This window comes from Embiotoca jacksoni, unplaced genomic scaffold (genome assembly GCF_022577435.1).
Source record: "Embiotoca jacksoni isolate LCO1_2020_lvr unplaced genomic scaffold, fEmbJac1.0.p SCAF_31, whole genome shotgun sequence".
Taxonomy (NCBI): domain Eukaryota; kingdom Metazoa; phylum Chordata; class Actinopteri; family Embiotocidae; genus Embiotoca; species Embiotoca jacksoni.
In genome coordinates, this window is record NW_027185383.1 from 955,419 (window position 1) to 974,405 (window position 18,987).

General features: G+C 40.2%; 1 protein-coding gene across 5 annotated transcripts in view; it reads left to right on the forward strand.

Moving 5' to 3' along the window:
• Window positions 1-18,987, forward strand: part of astn1 (astrotactin 1) — a 397,274-nt gene that overhangs the window by 87,866 nt on the left and 290,421 nt on the right. For 4 of the 5 annotated variants that reach the window (XM_069164339.1, XM_069164341.1, XM_069164342.1 and 1 more), the window contains exons 3-5: window positions 5,841-6,091; window positions 6,457-6,599; window positions 10,794-10,958. In XM_069164339.1, coding sequence (XP_069020440.1) covers window positions 5,841-6,091; window positions 6,457-6,599; window positions 10,794-10,958 — 559 coding nt within the window. The remainder of the gene's footprint in view (window positions 1-5,840; window positions 6,092-6,456; window positions 6,600-10,793; window positions 10,959-18,987) is intronic. The other variant, XM_069164340.1, reaches the window with a different exon arrangement.

An 18,987-nucleotide genomic window follows, 5' to 3' on the forward strand; every position in this document is an offset into this window, starting at 1 on the left:
AGGTTGATGGGTTTGAATTACATTTGTCACAGAGCCTTATTTGATTTAGAACCATTTAAAGTACTTGACATTTGACATTGTATTGCAGTTCTCTCAGGGAGGAATGAAACAATGGTGGCACTTAACATTAAACCTGAGCATCAATACTTATATATTTAAATTCTCATTATCAAACTTGAAAATTCCAAAAGTCAACTGTTTATTTTTACCAGATTAGTAACAAGAATAAATCAAATGTCACATCTTTTCCAACATTATTCAATTTTCAATTCAACTTTATTTATATAGCGACAAATCACAACACAGGTTATTTCATGGCACTTAACACATTAAAGTCCTTACAGCAAGACTTTACAATATTATACAGAGAAACCCAACAATTCAACAATTCCCACATAAGCTGGGAGGGAAAAAACTCCCTTTAAGGGAGAAAAACCTCCAACAGAGGGAAGAAAAACTCCCTCTTAACAGGAAGAAACCTCCGACAGAACCAGGCTCAGGGGTGGGCGGCCATCTGCCTCGACTGGTTGGGGTGAGAGGAGAGCAGAGAGAGAAAAGGACAGCATAGAGATAGAAGAGAAGAACTGTTGGTGGAGACGACAAGCGCAGGGCAGAGACATGCAGCTCCATGACGGGACATATGAAAAAGAAAGAACAGAAACTATGCGAGCGAGGGAACTGAATGGAGACAACAGACAATAAGAAGAAACTATGGGAGAGAAAAGGATGGTGAGGTACGAGTCAGTTAAAGAGTAGGAGGAAAGAAAAGAAGCTCAGCATGTAACGAGGTCCCCCAGCAGCCTCAGCTTATAACAGCATAACTAAGGGTTGGTTCAGGTCTACCTGAGCCAGCCCTAACTATAGGCTTTATCAAAAAGGAACGTTTTGAGTCTAACCTTACAGCTAGAGACGGTTTCTGCCCCTCGAACACAAACTGGGAGCTGGTTCCACAGGGGAGGAGCCTGAAAACTGAAGCTCCGCCTCCCGTTCTACTTCTGTAAACTCTAGGAACCACAAGTAGACCAGCGTACTGAGAGAGAAGTACTCTGCTAGGATTATATGGTTCTATAAGATCTCTAAGATATGATGGAGCCTGGTCATGTAGGGCTTTGTAAATCATCAAGAGAATTTTAAATTATATTATTGATTTAACAGGAAGCCAGTGAAGAGAAGCTAAAACTGGAGAAATATGATCTCTCTTGCTAAATCCCGTCAGTACTCTTGCTGCAGCATTTTGGATCAGCTGCAAAGTTTTTAATAAGTAATTTGGACAGTAGTCAGAGCTGGACAAGTCAAGTGGGCATCTTCTGAAGTTACAGACTTAATAGCACGAGGGCCGTGTGCTGAACTTCGATAACTTTTATGGCACCGACCAAATTGTTTTGATGCTATCAAAAAGTACCTTTTTTAAATGTCTAAGCTACATATGCACTAAGGGAGTATCGGTACATTGTAGCATCGAGACATAGCTTGTATGTACGGTCTGTAGGGGACATCTCTGAATTGTAGCTTCAGATGCAACCTGCTTTACACTCTGCCCCTCTGAACTGCATGGATACCAACGATTTGTACCATCCCGTGTAATGTAAATTTGTTGTAATTAAATGAGTTTTATAAAGTTGTTATAAAACAATTTATCATTCAGGAACTGGTATTGGTACCGGTATGAAAACTTTTAGGATGATATCCAGCCTTAGTTAGTATGTATCACCTCGTTTTGCCCCTATTCCTCCACTGCAGCTCGACATGAAGTCAAGGTCCAAGGAAACACAGTGGGACTTTATAATAAAAACAAACTGGAAGGAATCCCTATGATATGTTCGATGCAGAGTGCTGAAGCCTCATAACAGATTCACATACAATAATCACATGCATTGAAATCACTTTAGAGAGGGATCCTTTAAAGACCAGTATGAAACCTGAGAAACATGTATGTAAATGCTCCGAAATGTTCAGCACTTGTCATTAACATTGTCGGTCTGCTGTTTGGTGCGAAACAGGTCATTTACAGCTGGGCTTTTATTTATTTATTTTTCTTGTAATTACATTTTTTTGCTGAAAACAGCTTGTATTTGGAAACTCTGTAGTTTGGGACCATGCGACTGCAGAGGCATACTTATGGAACATTAAATCAAGACATTAAGCTAAAAAAAAAACACTACAATGCTCTGTAAAAGGGGGATAACTGGATAGTTTGGTGATTTTTGTTCTGTTTTTGTCTATAAGAATGACCCCATGACCAGTTTCCAGTGTAAAATATTGTTTCATGTATGCTTCTACTAAAATCTAGTCTTTTATCTATCTTTTCTGGGCAAAAATAAAAGCAGTTTCTCTGTGTCCTTTTTGGTTGGCACAAACATTTATTTTTAAGACTATCGTCATTGTTTTACTGTGTGTGAGCGTGGATATTGGGCTTCATCAGTGACTTTCAAAGTGCTGGAAATGTAATCATCACAAACCAGGTCTCCTCTCTGACCACTATGCATGCAGATTTACTGCATAAGTGGCCCATATCATGGTGTCATTTGTTAATGTCCTTGACTGTGCCGATTAAGCAAACAACTTATGCAAATAAGCCTCTACTTTTGCCAATTTAAATTAATATGGGCAACTAAGCCCCATTTTTATTCAGACCCAGAATCTCTAATATGTTTGAAAAGGGATGTTTTATGTAAATTTCTGATTAAAATCCCTTTTTCATTTAATCATTTCTGCTTATCTTTCCATAACTCTGCTTGTTTGACTGAGCTGACAGTTTATTTCTAATTGATTTTTCTTTTTTTTCTTTCATTCTTTCATCAGTTGTAGGCCAGTTGTAGCATGTAATCACCTAAGTACTGGTTTATCTATTTGAATCATGTAAACTGGCATTATTGAAAAGGAAATACACATTTTATTTTTAACTTTATGTCATGCAAAGTGCAGTAAATATCTTTGCCCACCTTGCTGAGAGACACATCCATTTTGTTCCAATTTTTTAAGATTTCAGTCTTTTATAAAAATCCATCTCCAGTGACAGGCTGCTGCTGTCAGTCTCTCTCCGTGCTGTCACCTCGACATTTTCATAACTCTTTTTGACATTTTCCGAATTGCACACTGTATCTGATTTGGATTTGTTTGATTGCGCTCAGCTGCCAGCATCAGATTAGACACCAGGAGGTTGTAAATGGCACACACTGTACATATAAAGTCATGTGTTTCAAGTCAACATTACAGCCTGTTATCTTTCCTGTGCCTCTCTCTAAATCATCTTTTTAGCAACTTAAAAAATGGCCCGAGAAAAAAATGAGTGAAGTAAAACTGCCCAGAAACTCTCACTGGCTTCATTCACAGAGGAGATATTGGTTGATATTCAAACTGACAATCCCTCTCACTCTCCTGAGTTTCCACAGGCTCTGTACGTTTGACTTGTCTTGACTTTGATCCAATCCCTGCTTCTTGGCTCTTGCTTTTCTGCTCTGTGTTTGACACCCCACACACACACACACACACACACACACACACACACACACACACACACACACACACACACACACACACACACACACACACACTCACTGGCACCCTTTCTCTCCAGTATCTGTCTGATTGTGTCTCCGTCCCCCCTGCTCACCTGTCCGTGGGGTAGGCTCACTGCCCTTCATCTGTCCATCTTGTGCCTTCTCCTGCTCCTCTGCGGGTGTAGATCCCTTTGCCCCATCGACCGTCTCATAAGTCATTAAAATCAGAGAGAAAAAGAGCAAAATGAAAGCGGTCATGTGACCTGATCCAGTCATCTGGTATCAGCACTTCCTGGAATACATATACGAGCTGATATTTAAAGTCACCATTGACTTCTATCGTCTGTCTTCCCACAGGCTGAGCACAGGTGATCTCCCATTGACTTTAGTCACATTTCAGGGATGTGATGCCACATGGATCCATGTTGATCACACTGCAGTCTGTAGTCTGAAGAGGATAACACTGGGCACAATTTATCAACACTAATTAAAATCTATTGCAGCTAGAGTTTCATTAGTAAGGGAAGGATAATTTACAAATATTGATAAAGCAGTGCTCGTAGATTTTTGATGATGTGTACACATTTTGCTTGTAGATTTTTGATGATGTGTACACATTTTGTTTCTCTATTGTATTACCTGAGGCTGGAGGTACTCAGAAATGACTCATGTTTGGATGGTTAACAGAGCATGGAAAGAGAGATTAACTTGATTGACTGACAATGCAAAGCTACATAGCCACATGATCCAGCAGATGGGGCCTGTGTGAAACACAGCTGGATCCTCTGGAGTTCAGCTGAGCTGAACTTTACCAAACAATGGTGGAAAGATGTTTAGGAATGCTTTTGGCTGCTGCGTTTAACCACCACTCATCCTGTGAGCTAGATGCACAAGCTTCATTGGTTGACATGTGTATGGAAGTTTATCAAAGTGGAGTACTTGCCAGCTGCTCAGCCCCACAACCATTCATGTGTATAGTGCAGGAAAAAATAAATAAATCCAAGTGTGATATCAAAATTATGCAAGGCATTCACAGGCGGATTTTGTTTTTCTGAATGTAAATATATCGGTACATACAATGGTGCAAAGCAAAATACAACTCTTTAAAGCTAACTTGGTGTATGTAGGCAAATAGGGGCTTGTGTCCACAATACTCACCTACATCCATGGAAACATTAAATGTCTTGTTTATTTAGACATGGGGAAGCTTTTATAATGCAACATTTACAGTTTCCAAAATGCTTTTACTTTATATTCATAATTTAGGTCAGAAAAATAAATCGGGTCACATTAGAATACCTTCTCAAATAATCAGGGTTGATAACCACCTTTTCTTATGATTTAGATGGTTTAGATATTGCATTCGATCTTCCCTTGTAATTATGAGGTAGGTAAGTCATTTGTGCGTGTGTGTTTAAGGGGGTATTTTGTGAATGAAACTCGGTTAACAAGAAAGTTGCCTAAATAATCACCAAAGCCATAAAAAAACTAAGAAGAATTTGTCCCTTTAACCACAGAAAAAAAACAAATGGTCATCACATGACCAGTAATTATTATAACGCTGATCTCACCAGGTTCCTTTCTGTTTCCTGAAATGTGTCAGTGTTGCTGGAAAGAAGTCAGATGGGGAAAAACAGCATCCAGTAGTGGAAGATGTACTCAGATCGTTCCAGTGTGAGGCTGCCAGGAACGTTTTGGCACATATCCCCCTTCAAAAGAAGAGTTTCGTATTTTTAGACTGTTTATCTCTCTGTGTGTGTGTGTGTGTGTGTGTGTGTGTGTGTGTGTGTGTGTGTGTGTGTGTGTGTGTTTCCCCTCATTTCCTCTCGATGTGTCGAGCTAAGCTAACCGACTGCTGGCATTAACCATCAAAGAAGAAGTGTATCTCCTAAATCGTCGGATGTCTGCTTTTGAGAAAAGTTGTAGAACTGCCTCTTAATGGTCTGGGCACTGACCTCAGTGCTTTAAGTGGCAATACTATGTAGAATTGCTGACACATCCCACATGGCCTTACATCAGGAGGAATCAGTTCACAGCCATGTTCAGAACTTTCCCATTACTTTGTTTCAAGGTGAAATGGTTGCACAGTCGCATGAAATCTACTGTCATTTAAAACCACTGCAGGCGTCACTCGCTAAATTGTAGCTGCAGCCTTTTTCAAATTGTGCTGTGGGCATCATGACTTTGACTTTGATCCGTATTCTACTTGGCAAGATTCTCTGACTCTGTTCTCGCCTTTGACTCCCTCTGCTCTCTCTCTCGCTCTCTCCCCGCTTCTTTCTCCTTCCTCCCTTTTCTTTTTTCTGTCTCCGCTCCAAATGCCAACCTCCTCCCCCTCAGGGCGGGATGATCGCCCTGCTGCTGTCCATCCTGTGCCTGGTCCTGATCCTCTACACTCGCCGCCGCTGGTGCAAACGCCGCCGCATCCCTCAGCCCCAGAAAAGCGCCAGCGCTGAGGCGGCTAATGAGATCCACTACATCCCGTCGGTGCTGATGGGTGGCCAGGCCCGGGAGAGCTTAAGGAACTCCCGTGGTCAGGGGCCAAACTCCAGCGGTACCCTCAGCATCCGGGAGACACCGATTTTGGATGGGTACAAGCCGGGTTTGGGATGGGAGGGGGGAGACGGGAGGGTGGGGGAGTAAACTGAAACAGTGAACATAATCACATGCAGCACATTATATTACTGAGATGAATAATCACGGTGTGGGGTTTGTTTGTCCACATTTTACACAACCAGAGCTTCAGATTGTTTGAACTGTGGAAAGCTGCTGATAAAATGCAACCTGCACGCAGTAATTGTAGTAATCTGTAATGAGTTTTAAGCCTTATCGGTACATTCTGTCACACTTGGAAATCTCGGCCGCCCCATCAAGCACATTAGCCGCTCGTGATATTTATTCTAATTTAGATAAGTCAAGATAATGCAATGCTAATTGATTTCCACATCATCCCCAGGTACGAGTACGACATTACCGACCTGCGTCACCATCTGCAGCGCGAGTGCATGAATGGTGGGGAGGAATTTGCCAGCCAAGTCACCCGTACCCTGGACTCCCTCCAGGGCTGTAATGACAAGAATAATATGGACCTCACACCTGGTAAGTTGACTGATGCACAAACAGCCAGGTCAAAAAAGACAGCGGAGATAATTAAGGCGGTGTGTGTGTGTGTGTGTGTGTGTGTGTGTGTGTGTGTGTGTGTGTGTGTGTGGGGCTAAAAACTGAACAAAATAATATCTCTCCTATTAACAATGATTCAAACAGACTAGATGCAAGTGATTCATGTTAATTGTAGTCATGACCATACCGTTTAAGCTTCATGTCTTTGAACTTTTTCAACTTTTTTGCCTCTTTAAGCATTTAGTCAGAGAGAATATTTAGCGTGTGCTTCATTCTCACACTTACCAGCAGAGAAATTCACTTGTACAAGCCCTGCCAATTAGCAGACAGAATTAGCAACAAGCTGCTCTGTGTCTGGATGCTGTGCTGTTAGTGACAACTTTCTAAGGAACTACCAGGATGCCTGTCAGCTTGTTCAGCAGTTTTTCTGCCGCCAAAAATAACTACTTAATGCAGCTTTAATGCTAAAGCTCGGGCTAACATTGAGGTTGTTTCTGCAGAGTAGCACCTGGTGCACATTGGCGTAATGGTGGATACGTGTGTTGACATGTTTTTGTGGTCTTAACACATGCATGTGTTGTTTGTATAGTAGATGTGCTGATTAACATGATACTGAATTATTAGCACATTGATAGTATATGTTTTACGTTAACTTACTTAAGTCTTTGAAGCTCCCCATATCAATATTTTTGTTAGCCGCGGATCACATCAGTTCAAGTGCTTTCGCTTCTGTTTGTTCCTTGTGTTGTTTTATTCTTGCTACGTTAGAGGAGGAAACACGGTGCAGTGGTTAGCGCTGTCACCTCACAGTTAAAGGTTCCAACCTGCTGCTCAGTTGATGCTTTTCTGTGTGGAGTTTGCATTTTCTCCCTGTGTCAGGTTAAATGCTGGTTCTAAATCAGCTGCAGGTGTGAAAGTGTTGTCCCTGTGATGGACTGGTGATCAGTCCAGGGTGTAACCACAGTCAGCTGAGATGGGCTCCAACACCCGATGGCCTTGTTCAGGATGAAGTGGGCTTGGATGATGGATGGATGCTATTTCACAATTTCCTCGTCAGACTTCTCTATTTAACCTATGTCTCGTTAGAACAGCCCACCGTTTTCAGCTAAGGAAATGTGTTCTTGACATGATATGTTGATTGGCCAGAAACGTGACTCTAAATTAGTTTTCTGGTCATATAGCTTGAAAACTAGTTGCTTACATATTCACCACAAAAAAAAAAGATCTCTGAGGGATTATTCTGCTGCCCTCAAGTGGCCCAAAAAAAAAAATCAGTCAGCACTACTTGAACTCAACGTTATGGCTGATCGGTGTATATACCTATAAGGCGGGAGATATACTTGCTGCTGAACCATTCGTGGGCGTTTACAACCGTTTGTGTCGCGAATGTTATCGCTCACATACTTGCCTCTTTACACCACGTGTTGCTGGAGCACTCCACCAGAGGGAGCACCAGAGAAACAATGATACCATGAGATACACATTGCGACAATCGAGGAGATCACTACTTTGCTGATTCCTAGGGTGACAAAACACGCCGTCGGCTCCATCCATACTCCGTATTTTCAGCATTTCCCGCTGTCCATAGACAAAACGGTATGGGACTTTCCATTTAATTTTACAGGTCTGTGATCCCGCTATTTCTCCATTCGGCTCCTACACCGCCCTTACCGGTTCTTTGTATACATTGCATCTTGCGTACGCGTTGCGTAGTTTAAAGCAAGTATATCTCCGGCCTTCGACCACTGACAGGTGAAGCATAAACTATAATACAACAGCCCAGCAAGACGGGCTGTCTTCATGAGGATCAGAATATTCAGTGTGACTGAGAGAGGTGTGTTGCTGTTGAACTGCACTAAGCAGTATCCCTCGTATTTTCTTCCTTCCCATTTAAATGAATTAGGTTGACACAGAACATTCATTATATGTGCTTGGAGAGTTGTATATGTGTTACTAGGTTCAGATACCAGCTTTGTGTTTCTTGTGTCTTTGAAACTTTTCTGATTATTCAAAATTATAAACAAGCCACATTATGCGGGGGATGTTCCTACCGATGTCATTAATACAATAATGTTTCCCCTCCATGGCCATACGATTATAATAATTCATTAATAAGACAGTATGTCAAAAATGTCAGATTTGCTAATGGCTCGAGCAGTATAATTCAGTTGCAGCAATTGCGGAGTGAAACTAAATAAAATGAATTGGATTTGTTAATTAAATAACTTAAGTTTTATTTTCTCCCGGATTTGAGAGATAATCGTCTAAATGAGGGTAGAGTGAGTGATAAAGGACAGACATGAGATTTTTACAAACATGGAGGCTGGACATGTTTTACCAGTGTTAAACAGAAAATAAAAGACAGGAAATATAAATGAGCCACCTGTTCACTTGTTTTTAAATCAGTGGAAGAGCATCAGTTGAGTGACTGATGGAGGCGGTGCATTTTGTATAAATATCAAATACTGCAGGTATTCTTTGTTCACACTTGAAATACTGAAAAGGGTTGTGTGCCTGCCAATAATTTGATTCAGATCAGTTATTCTTTATAATTAGTGGATGTTGGAGTGGGGCACCACTCCCATGATAATTATTGTATGGAGTGGAACAGTTTTGATGCAGGTACTCTATACCCTCTGAATTTCAATTAACAACATATCCGCCACCTGGATTCATCAAGCGATCGGTTATGGCGACGCTGCTCTCACAGTGTTCCTATAAAATCCAAACATCCCCACCCCGGAGCTAATGCAAGCGGAGTAAGCCTGTGCATTATGCATTTAAAATGGGTAATGCGATGAAGTAGAGAAATATAAAATGCAGGCAGCAGGCCATGCGTGGAATATTGAGCAACTTAAACACTGGAGAGGTCACTCAGAAAATGGAATTAGAATTAGAAGTAAAACAACACCGATTTCAGTAAATATATTTGGGTCCTCTGCCCTTTCTTCTTAGAATAATGGAGGAGTTATGCATACATAAACAAGTGAAAACAATCATAAGTATGCCAAGATGATCTCATGTCTTTCGTCACTTATAAAATGTGCTTCAATATTATTAGTATGCAGTATACCTGGTTCTATAGGTGGCTTCTCTGTTGTTACATATCTCATTTAAATGATACAAAAGATAGATTTAGACTGTTGTCCAATAATGTTTATTGACAGTATTGTTTATATAGTTGATTTCATGTAAAAAAAAAAAAAAATATATATATATATATTATTGGTTTTATTTCATTTTCCTCCTTTCTATCAGTTTAAATGGCACAAACCTACACAAATGTACTACAATATCTAATTACTACAACTACAATATTTGATGAATACTGATTCAGCTATTTAAAAGGTTTTGTTAGTTTTATCCTCAATTTCACAGATTTTATCATACCCACTTTCCGAATCCACATTCTCTAATAAACCTGTGCGTACACACTGTTCCACGAATCAAACAAGAAAAAAAGAGTAGAAGAGTGTAGTTAAGCATTCTGCTGTTTTGAGCGAATGCTAAGCTGAACAATGCTCACAATGGCATGGCTAAAATACTGGTGCTGAGACGATGGGGTGTTTACCATCTTCACCATTGTAGTTCACTTAGTGAGCACACTTTACTACTCTTCAAAGTCAGTAAGATTCATTCTCCATTTCATCACAACTGTTGTCTGAATGTTTCAGGAGGACTGAGCGAAAGACTGATGTCGCCATCATTCGAACAATGCTGCTATTATTGATACAAATGTTTGTTGTGTGACTAACTGATGCAGACATCCTATTTTTTAAGGTGAATTACTCCTTAAGGGAGTCGATTACAAAAATCTTGTCCTATAATAATATCAGTTTTATGGTATCCCTGGAACGTCATATCTTAATATTTACAGAAGTAGATCATTTCATCCTCTGAGACTGAAATGTGCTTCCTCTATTCACTTAATGAGTTTTAATTTCATGCCAGCTTTTCTCTTTTTAATTTTGTCTGTTTGACTTCTCCCCTAGTAAACAACATGCTTGATGTGTTTTCTTAGCATTATACTTGCGGCATTGTGGTTTTAAAGCCTCCTACATTCAGCCAAAAACAACACTTACTTTTTCCAAGTGGGTGCTTTTCTCATTTTAGAAGGAAAGCTTTCAGTTTGTTCGTCTGCTGTCTTCCATTTCCCCTCGTTTCTAATTATAGCCCACTCGTTCGCAGTGAGCGACAACACCAAGTTGGCCCTGATGAACAAATACAAGGACAACATCATCGCCACGAGTCCCATCGACAGCAACCACCAGCAGAACACCCTGCTGCCACACAACACCTCCACTAGCCAGCGCAAACGTCTCTCCAGCAACACCCGAGGTGAGTCACTCTCTCCCATGGAGAGGGGAGATCACATATAACACCACTGCTCCATGTCCACTCTTTGTTCTATCTTTACATGTGGACAGTGTTATTGTCAGGTGAGAGCCTGGTGACTGTACTGTTCATGATCCCAAAGTCAGGGATTCGTTGCTCCTTTTTTTTTTTTTTTTTACCTTTTTATCTTATGGAAGATTTTTAAATACCATTTAAAAATGTTTTCTCATGAAAGCAGTGACCTATAATATATCTCAAAAATGTCTAATTAAAATTGACATTTTTCTTCTTCTCACTGTATATGTATGTAAGGCAATACAAACTGCAATGAGCTGATGTATATTTTTTTTTATAATTTTTAAAAGAATATGCATGTGGACATGTTGGTAAAAATAAAATGTCTAAAGCCTCTGAGTGGGTGTTTTAAATGGCATCCGTCGACAGGAAACTGAAAGCTGATATTGTTGAGAGATGCGTTACCAACTCGTATGGTAATGTATTAAAAAGGACGGGACTTAGCCAGCATTACGTACATATTTTTTAATGGGTCAGGTTGTGGTCAGACTTTAAAAACTCACACAGCCACAAATAGCCCTTTTTCCTCAGTGTGATGCTCCTCGATACGAAGCATGACCGACAGTAATGTAAGGAGTCTCAGATTAAAGACGTTGCTTTTAAAACATGATTTTTTTTTTTCAGTTTAATGCCTGGAACAGACTGCCTGCGTGGTGATTGCGTTACCTGTTGCCGCGTGGCATCATTTCAAAGGATTACAGCAGCCACACCGCCTGCGAGACGTGCCTCTTGATTCATAAAATAGAACAGATGCCTATTTTTCCCTGCTAAAATCAACAGGGAAACGATCTGTGATCACATTTGTACTGTCAAATCATAGCAGAAACACAGTGAAGGCTCTAATTGCTTCACGACGCAACTTTACCAGGTAAAGGGCGGGGCTTTCTTTGCTGCTGTCTCTGTATCGCTCATCTGTCTCGGTGTGAATGGCTGTGTGTGTCTGTACGAGGGTAAACGAAAACCAAGTGCCTGCTTTTTGGATACAGCACGTCTCTTGTCGGACCTCAAAAATACGATACTGATGGACATTATCAAAGAGAAACTCATTGATTCAGTAGTAGGACAAGCAGCTGCAGCACTGCTGCTGAAACGCAGCAGGTGTGAAAACACACGCGAGCAAGTATCAGCCGAGACGCGCGGCAAAGGTAACGCACACGCCAGGTGGGCAATGTGTTCCAGGCCTAAACTATTTAGCGCATATGGCTACTACCATAAAAAAAGAAACTGGCTACTGCCATGAAAAAATGAGGCTCAAAGCGCAGTTATTATTTGTCCAACTCCCCTCGGCAGTGTGATCAATGCCCAGCTGCGCGCATCTTTTATCTGAAAATGTTTATCTCTCACACGGCCGACCAGAAGTCGCAGGGAGTCGCTGAAAGCTTCCACAGGTTTAATCATTGACAATATTATGAATTCCCTTTGAAAAAACTCCCAAGGACACTGAGACATTTTCAAGTTGGACAAAAGGTATCGCGAAGAATACGAGGCAATGCAAACGTTAAATCACAATACCTGAGGTGATATGAATGTGAAATAATGAACGCATACAGCTCTTTGTTCATTGTGGTTTTTATCACAAATGTAAGAGTTTCCCATCAATGTCAATCTACTTATGTTTTGTACTTGATTCATCTGCACTCATGCTGACATCATCACAAACTTCCCATGTTCACCTCTGCCTGCTCCAGCTGCGATAGTGTAGGAGTTCTACTGAATGAGAGACGATTAAGGATCACATAAAATGAAGATAAAGAGAGCAGGCAGGTTACATGTGATGTACTGGAGAGGCATTATCCCATTATGATAAACAAGAGAAAAAGAAGGCAGCGACATTTTCAAAATGTCATTTTGGAAATTCTGAGTTGACCTCAGACCATAATTCACTTTCCTCCACACTTTGCTGCACAGATGCTTTATTCTCAGCCCAATTAAAAACAATTTGGCCGCGTTAGTCGCTGCAAAGAAACTCCAGAAATAAATGGTGCACAGTAATTCAGAGGTCTTCTCCAAACTGTAAGGAGGGATTGTAATTATAAAGCTGCAACACTAGAACACAACCAAAGTATTTATCTGTGCATGTTACTACAGCCAGCTCCATTGTATTTGTCCTACCAGTCAGTCATTCTTATGTTTCATTCATGATCGTTGGAAACCCAACATGTCTCTTGGCTTTTTTATCCCGTCTGTCTTTGTTTGACCTTGACGGTTTTCAGCTCTCCCTACAACCATCATGGCTTTACCGAACAGCGACTAGAGCTCCAATCAGAGACAGAGAGTTGAGGAAAACAACATTGAAGCAACCCCCATTTTATTAATAATAAAGGGTTAGAACAAAGAGAGAACGCCCCCAAACACCCAACAGAAAGTGGCACAAGGCACCGGTGGCATCTCCAAATGGAGGTGTTTGAATATTAAGAACCGCAGTGCCCAGAAATCTGTAACATAGTTGCAGTGAACGTCAAACAACAGAGTGATATGTACATTCCCATCTAGCCTGGGAGGCGTTATATCAAGCTGATGAAAGGCCCACGGCCGTGTTCAGGCTGACATTAGTGCTGCATGGTGGGCGTCCTGACACAAAAGGATTGTGGGTTAGAATGAGTCAAGTATATGCGAGCACACGTTCTTAGTGATTATCTTGAAATTTGAATGTGATAATTCTGCTATTTACCCTGCCATGATAACTTTCAATACAGCCTCATAGTTTTGAAGGAGACAGTTTTTTTTTTACCAGAAAATGTACTTATTTGTTTTCTTAGATTGGTTATTTTAGGGGGCTGTATTGTTAGACCATTGTTTATGTTGGTGTACTTGTTGCTTTTTACATCTTTGATGTTATTGGCAGCTGCAAAGCCTTGAAATATGTGGAAGTATTAATGCGACTGGGCAGGATCCCACCTGTATTAAATAGTATCGTGAAACGTCCAGCAATATCAACGTCCATCATTCCTCCGGAATTGATGCAATCACTGGATATGTCCGCAGGGGCGAAATTACTTTTTAACGTTGGGTTTATTTTTGAAGAGTTCTACGTGCAAGTGTAGGGTTTTTCATCACCACACTGTGTGGACTATGTAGACCTTAGTCAGCCAGCTAGCATAACCAGCATGTTCCTGATCAGCTTTTGCTTTAGCACTCAGTTTGCCAGCAGTATCACAGTAGTCTGCCAACCAGCCCTGCAAGTAGTTAGCATGTTGTACATACATACACGTACATGTGTATTAAATTGGAAACATTTGGTTCAATACGATACCTCTGTTTGGTATTCCCTCCTATGTGAACGTAGCTAAGTGTGAAGCCACTTGTTAGTTTTGTTCATTGACAGTTCTAAAAGATGCAATCCTAACAAGATTACTGTGCTAAACATAAACTGAATTCCAGTGTCGCAGCGGCAGCAGGTCAAGCCAGTTAGCCCAGACATCCCAGCGTTCCCGGACCAGATGAGATATAAAATCCCTCCAGTGTGTTTGGAGTTTACCCCGGGGTCTTCTACGAGTCTGGTTATTTGTCTGTCTTGTTACAGACGTGGCATCTGGTGTTTGTCATCTATGATGCGTTTGACGGGATAAAACTATCCATTTTCATGCACAAAGCTCATTTTTGGTCCTGAAGTCCTGGATCTTCTAGACCGAGCTCTTTTTGTGCTTGTGTTGTGGAGTCTGAACCCAGCGGAAACCAAACTACAGATGGGAGTTTGAATACTAACCCCTCTCTCTTGATGAGACTACCCCTGTTTTATAAATACAGCACATCATTCATTGAAAAAAAAAAAACAAAACAAAAAAAAAAAAAAAACCTATTGTTCTGAACATCATCCAGCCAGTTATTATGTTGCATTTAAACATAATTAGGAAACTTATTTAGTTGTATTGAAACATGATTGCTAAAACAAGTTTGGAATATCAGCCTAAATTGAATGAAATTAATAAATTCCAATAAACAAGGTAAGATTTTGCATTACCACTTGGTGTTCTAAGATTTTTGTAGGATTCATACGCATCTCTTCCACCAAACAACACGAATGATTCATTATTTTTACAGTGTTCACAGAGTGTTCTAGAGGTTCTATGAGAAGTGTCATCTTAATTAGTGTACTCACATTTTGTTTATTTGGACTGCGAGAAAACACAATATGCAGGCAGAATGTTACACAAGAAAAAAAGAAAACCCTGTGCATGCATTCAAATTGTTGTAGCACTCGTATGAGCTTGGTTTATGAAAATAGAAGGATTTGCTTCCTAATGCACTTAACACACACACACACACGCACGCACGCACACACGCACGCACACGCACGCACACACACACACACACACACACACACACACACGCACACACACACGCACACACACACACACACACACCACTATTGGAATTTCAGTGCGTCAGGTACAGATTAGTGTTCTCCGAAGCCAGCTGCATAGGAATGAGGCTGTCTAAGCAGGCAATTAGATCTACTTCATGCAGTTTTGAGTTGCTGTTGTTGGTGTTTTCAGTCAACTGTTTTCATCTTTGTCATAAAATATGCACAGACAAGGCTATTGTTGTCCTCAGTGGACAACTTCGGTGCATGTGTGAGGCCCAGGCAGGTAAGGTAATGACTCTCACTTTTTGCTGAAGACGCCCTGGTGCCTTTCTTCACTCCATGTCAGCACATTTAATGGACTCCAGAGTTACTTCTAAAGCAACTAAAAGTACTTAAGTTGCCAAATGAGACAAAGCAATGTCAGAGTGAGTTAGGAGAGCAGGACCAGGCCTCTGGGCCCAAATCAGTATTCCATGATTATTATTACTGTGGGTGGGTTCATAAGATACTCCTAATTAGTTTTGGACCATACAATATATTTAAGATAATGTTATTGCACTTGTGCATACATGCTGTAACCAAGGTTACCATTCATTGTCAGTCATTAAAATTATAAAAAACGGGTATACAAAATAGACACAAGTATATTCTTAGGGTTTGTTGTCATGGAAAATGAATCGTCTGACTTTGTATAGCCCATTTTTCATTCGACAGTTAACGCACAGATGAGGGTAATAACATAAATGTCGGATCTGTCATCAAACCATATCGATGAGGCAGCATTAGCAAACTGGACGAGCCCATAATAATGTCAGTCATTACAGCTGTGGATGTTGTCTGACAATGCAAGGAAGAAACTGCAACGACAGCTTTATTAGCGTGAAAAAGATAACCAGCAGATTGCTGACACATAACAACATTTGCACTTCGACACTGTAAATTACCAGAACACATTTTTTTCTCTTTCGATGATTTATGCACATGCCAAGTAATTTGGAGGGAAAAAATAAAAGTCAGCTCACAAATAAATAATCCTGGAACACAGAACAGTCATTTTTCTGCGCAAATGATTAATTTGTGTGCTCTGCTTGATTGAACAACTTAATCTGAATGCAGTTTGGCTCAGCATTCGGTTGAGCTTTTTTGAGATTGTGAACACTTTTCGCTTATTGCCAAAGGCCTGTTTATTGTGCACTTTTTTCGGTTGATGTTGACACTCCCTGCCAAGTTTCTGTAGCAGCAGAGACTAAAGTTGTAGCTTACTGTGTCTACAACAAAAAGTGAAGCGTCTTAGCCGCAGGCCAGCAGCTGTCTCCTGGTATTGCTGCGCCTTCAAGTGCTGAATTCATTCCTTCATATTAATATCATATGTTTTCACATCCAGTGCATTTGTCTTCCCTGCGATACCTTTGTTTCCTCAGGATGCTACTGGGCGTTAGACATTGTTTCTGCAAAGCAACAGTACAGCCTGTTGGGTTTAATGCTAAATGCTTTTTATCTCAGGCGGGGTGGACTTTGGATCTTCCACATTTTCTTGTCAAACCAAAGTGCATTCATTGTCATTGCCTCTACATTTGGAAACTATTGTTCATTTGTTCACAGAAATCAATAGGCGCGATGTATGACTCTGTCATTTGTGGATACATTTTATTAATTTGCTTAATGAGCAAAATAAAATATGATTTTTGACACCCACTGGGCTTGGTAGTTATACGTGCTTTGTACATTAAGAGAAAACAGCTTTGTAGCAGCTAACCCATTCAGTTAATTTGTTTTACACAAGCCAGTGCTTTGATATTTCAGGATTTACTTTTGAGTTTTAATAATGGGTAGTATTGAAATAATGTGTAAATATCTGTTGGACAAAGTCACATTTCAATTTGGCATTTGTATTATTCTCAGCATGCCTTCTGGTTTTCTTCTGGTTTATGACTCTGAGGGATAATTAGGATGTCATTATCATTTGCATCATCGTTTTCTCTTCACTCTATTGCCGGTCCTAAATTGTTGTCATTACAAGAAAATGCTGTTTTTATTAAATGAGCTGGTCAGTGTCTGAAACAGCTTTTTGAATCCTGTGGGTATTCAAATTGGATACAAATTAGTCAAACTTTTTTTTTGTATTATAAAAAAAAAAAGAAGAACAAAATCTGCCTTTCATGTTTGTGACTGAGCTTGTTTATTTATTCTATAAAATTCATCTCATTCTGTTCATTGATATTGATGGTAATGGTTATTGTTGTTTCCATTTCCATCACAGTTATTCTTGCTCAGTAGTCAGTGCCCTTGTTGCCTCTGTTGCTTTGACACCGTCATCATCTCGACTGTTTGTTTGTATCCACTCCCTCTGTCAGAGTACATTGTCATTCTGCTGCCACTGTACTCTCTCCCCTCTACTTCTATATCCCCTTCTACATTTATAGTCTGGGAGCACTCAGCATAATAACTTTCTCGGGCTATAAGAGGTACTCATGTGTGCTGTGCATGCTAGGCTGAACATGCTGCAGTGAACATTTTGAAGGCTCTGACCTGTGTTGTCGGCAACATTGAACACAGCAGCTTTAGCTTCACTTAGCGAAGACTGACAAATACCCGCCGTGTGAGGCTGAGTCTTAATTCCTCAGGAGACACTTTTATTCTCCCATGTAAGTCGGGGAGAAACGCATTACATTCCAAGTGTCACCCCGGTGAGAGACGTGGAAGGAAATGGGGGACAGTGATGAAACTCAACTACATGTGAGCACCAGCTGAACCCAGGAGCCCTGTTATTGCCACGGAATTATTATTTTTTGATCTCCTCTTGACTTTGATAATAATAATAATAATAATAATAATAATAATAATAATAATAATAATAATAATACACTTTATTTGTATAGCACCTTTCATACAAGAAATGCAGCTCAAAGTGCTTCACAGCAAGATAATTACATGGTGTTTCACATAAAAACAGATATAAAGGAACATTTAAAAATATATAAAAGAAATGAGAAAAAACATAAAATGCATAAGAAACCGATAAAAAGCACGATAAACAGATAAAATGCATAAAAATGAATACAAGTATACTTGATTTGGGTCGTTATCTAGGATTCAATTCATGATATGAAGTAGCGGAAAAGCAGTTGTATGTCTTGTGCACTTTTCTAGAAACTTTGATTATGCGCTGTAGGTGTTATTTCGGTAAGTTCCAGCTCCGTATCTCTGATAGGTCAGTACGCAATCACAGCAAAAGCTTTAGGTACATTTTCTCTTAACTGCCTCCAAAAGTACAAATATTATTTTTGTACATTAGACAGACATGCTGTTGCACTTTGAACTACATCAAGTTATTCTAGTGTAGAACTATTACATTGTAGCCAACTCTTCTTTTATGTTTCTCTTCTCTCTGAAGCTCAAAGCTGTCCTTGGCAGCTCTGCTCTACTCAGGTGTTGAGAGAGACACTTGAAAGCTTTGTTCCATGTAGTCGTGAGCCTGAAAAATCCAATAGAATATCTCTGGAATTCTGTGACTGCAGGTCTGCTTGGGTCGATTTCATCATCAGGATTGATGGTCCAGGTTTTTGCTCAGTTTATTAGAACTAAATGTAAACAATAACTTAAAGCTTACAAACAATAACTTAGAGCTTTTATGTGTTGAATTCAAACATT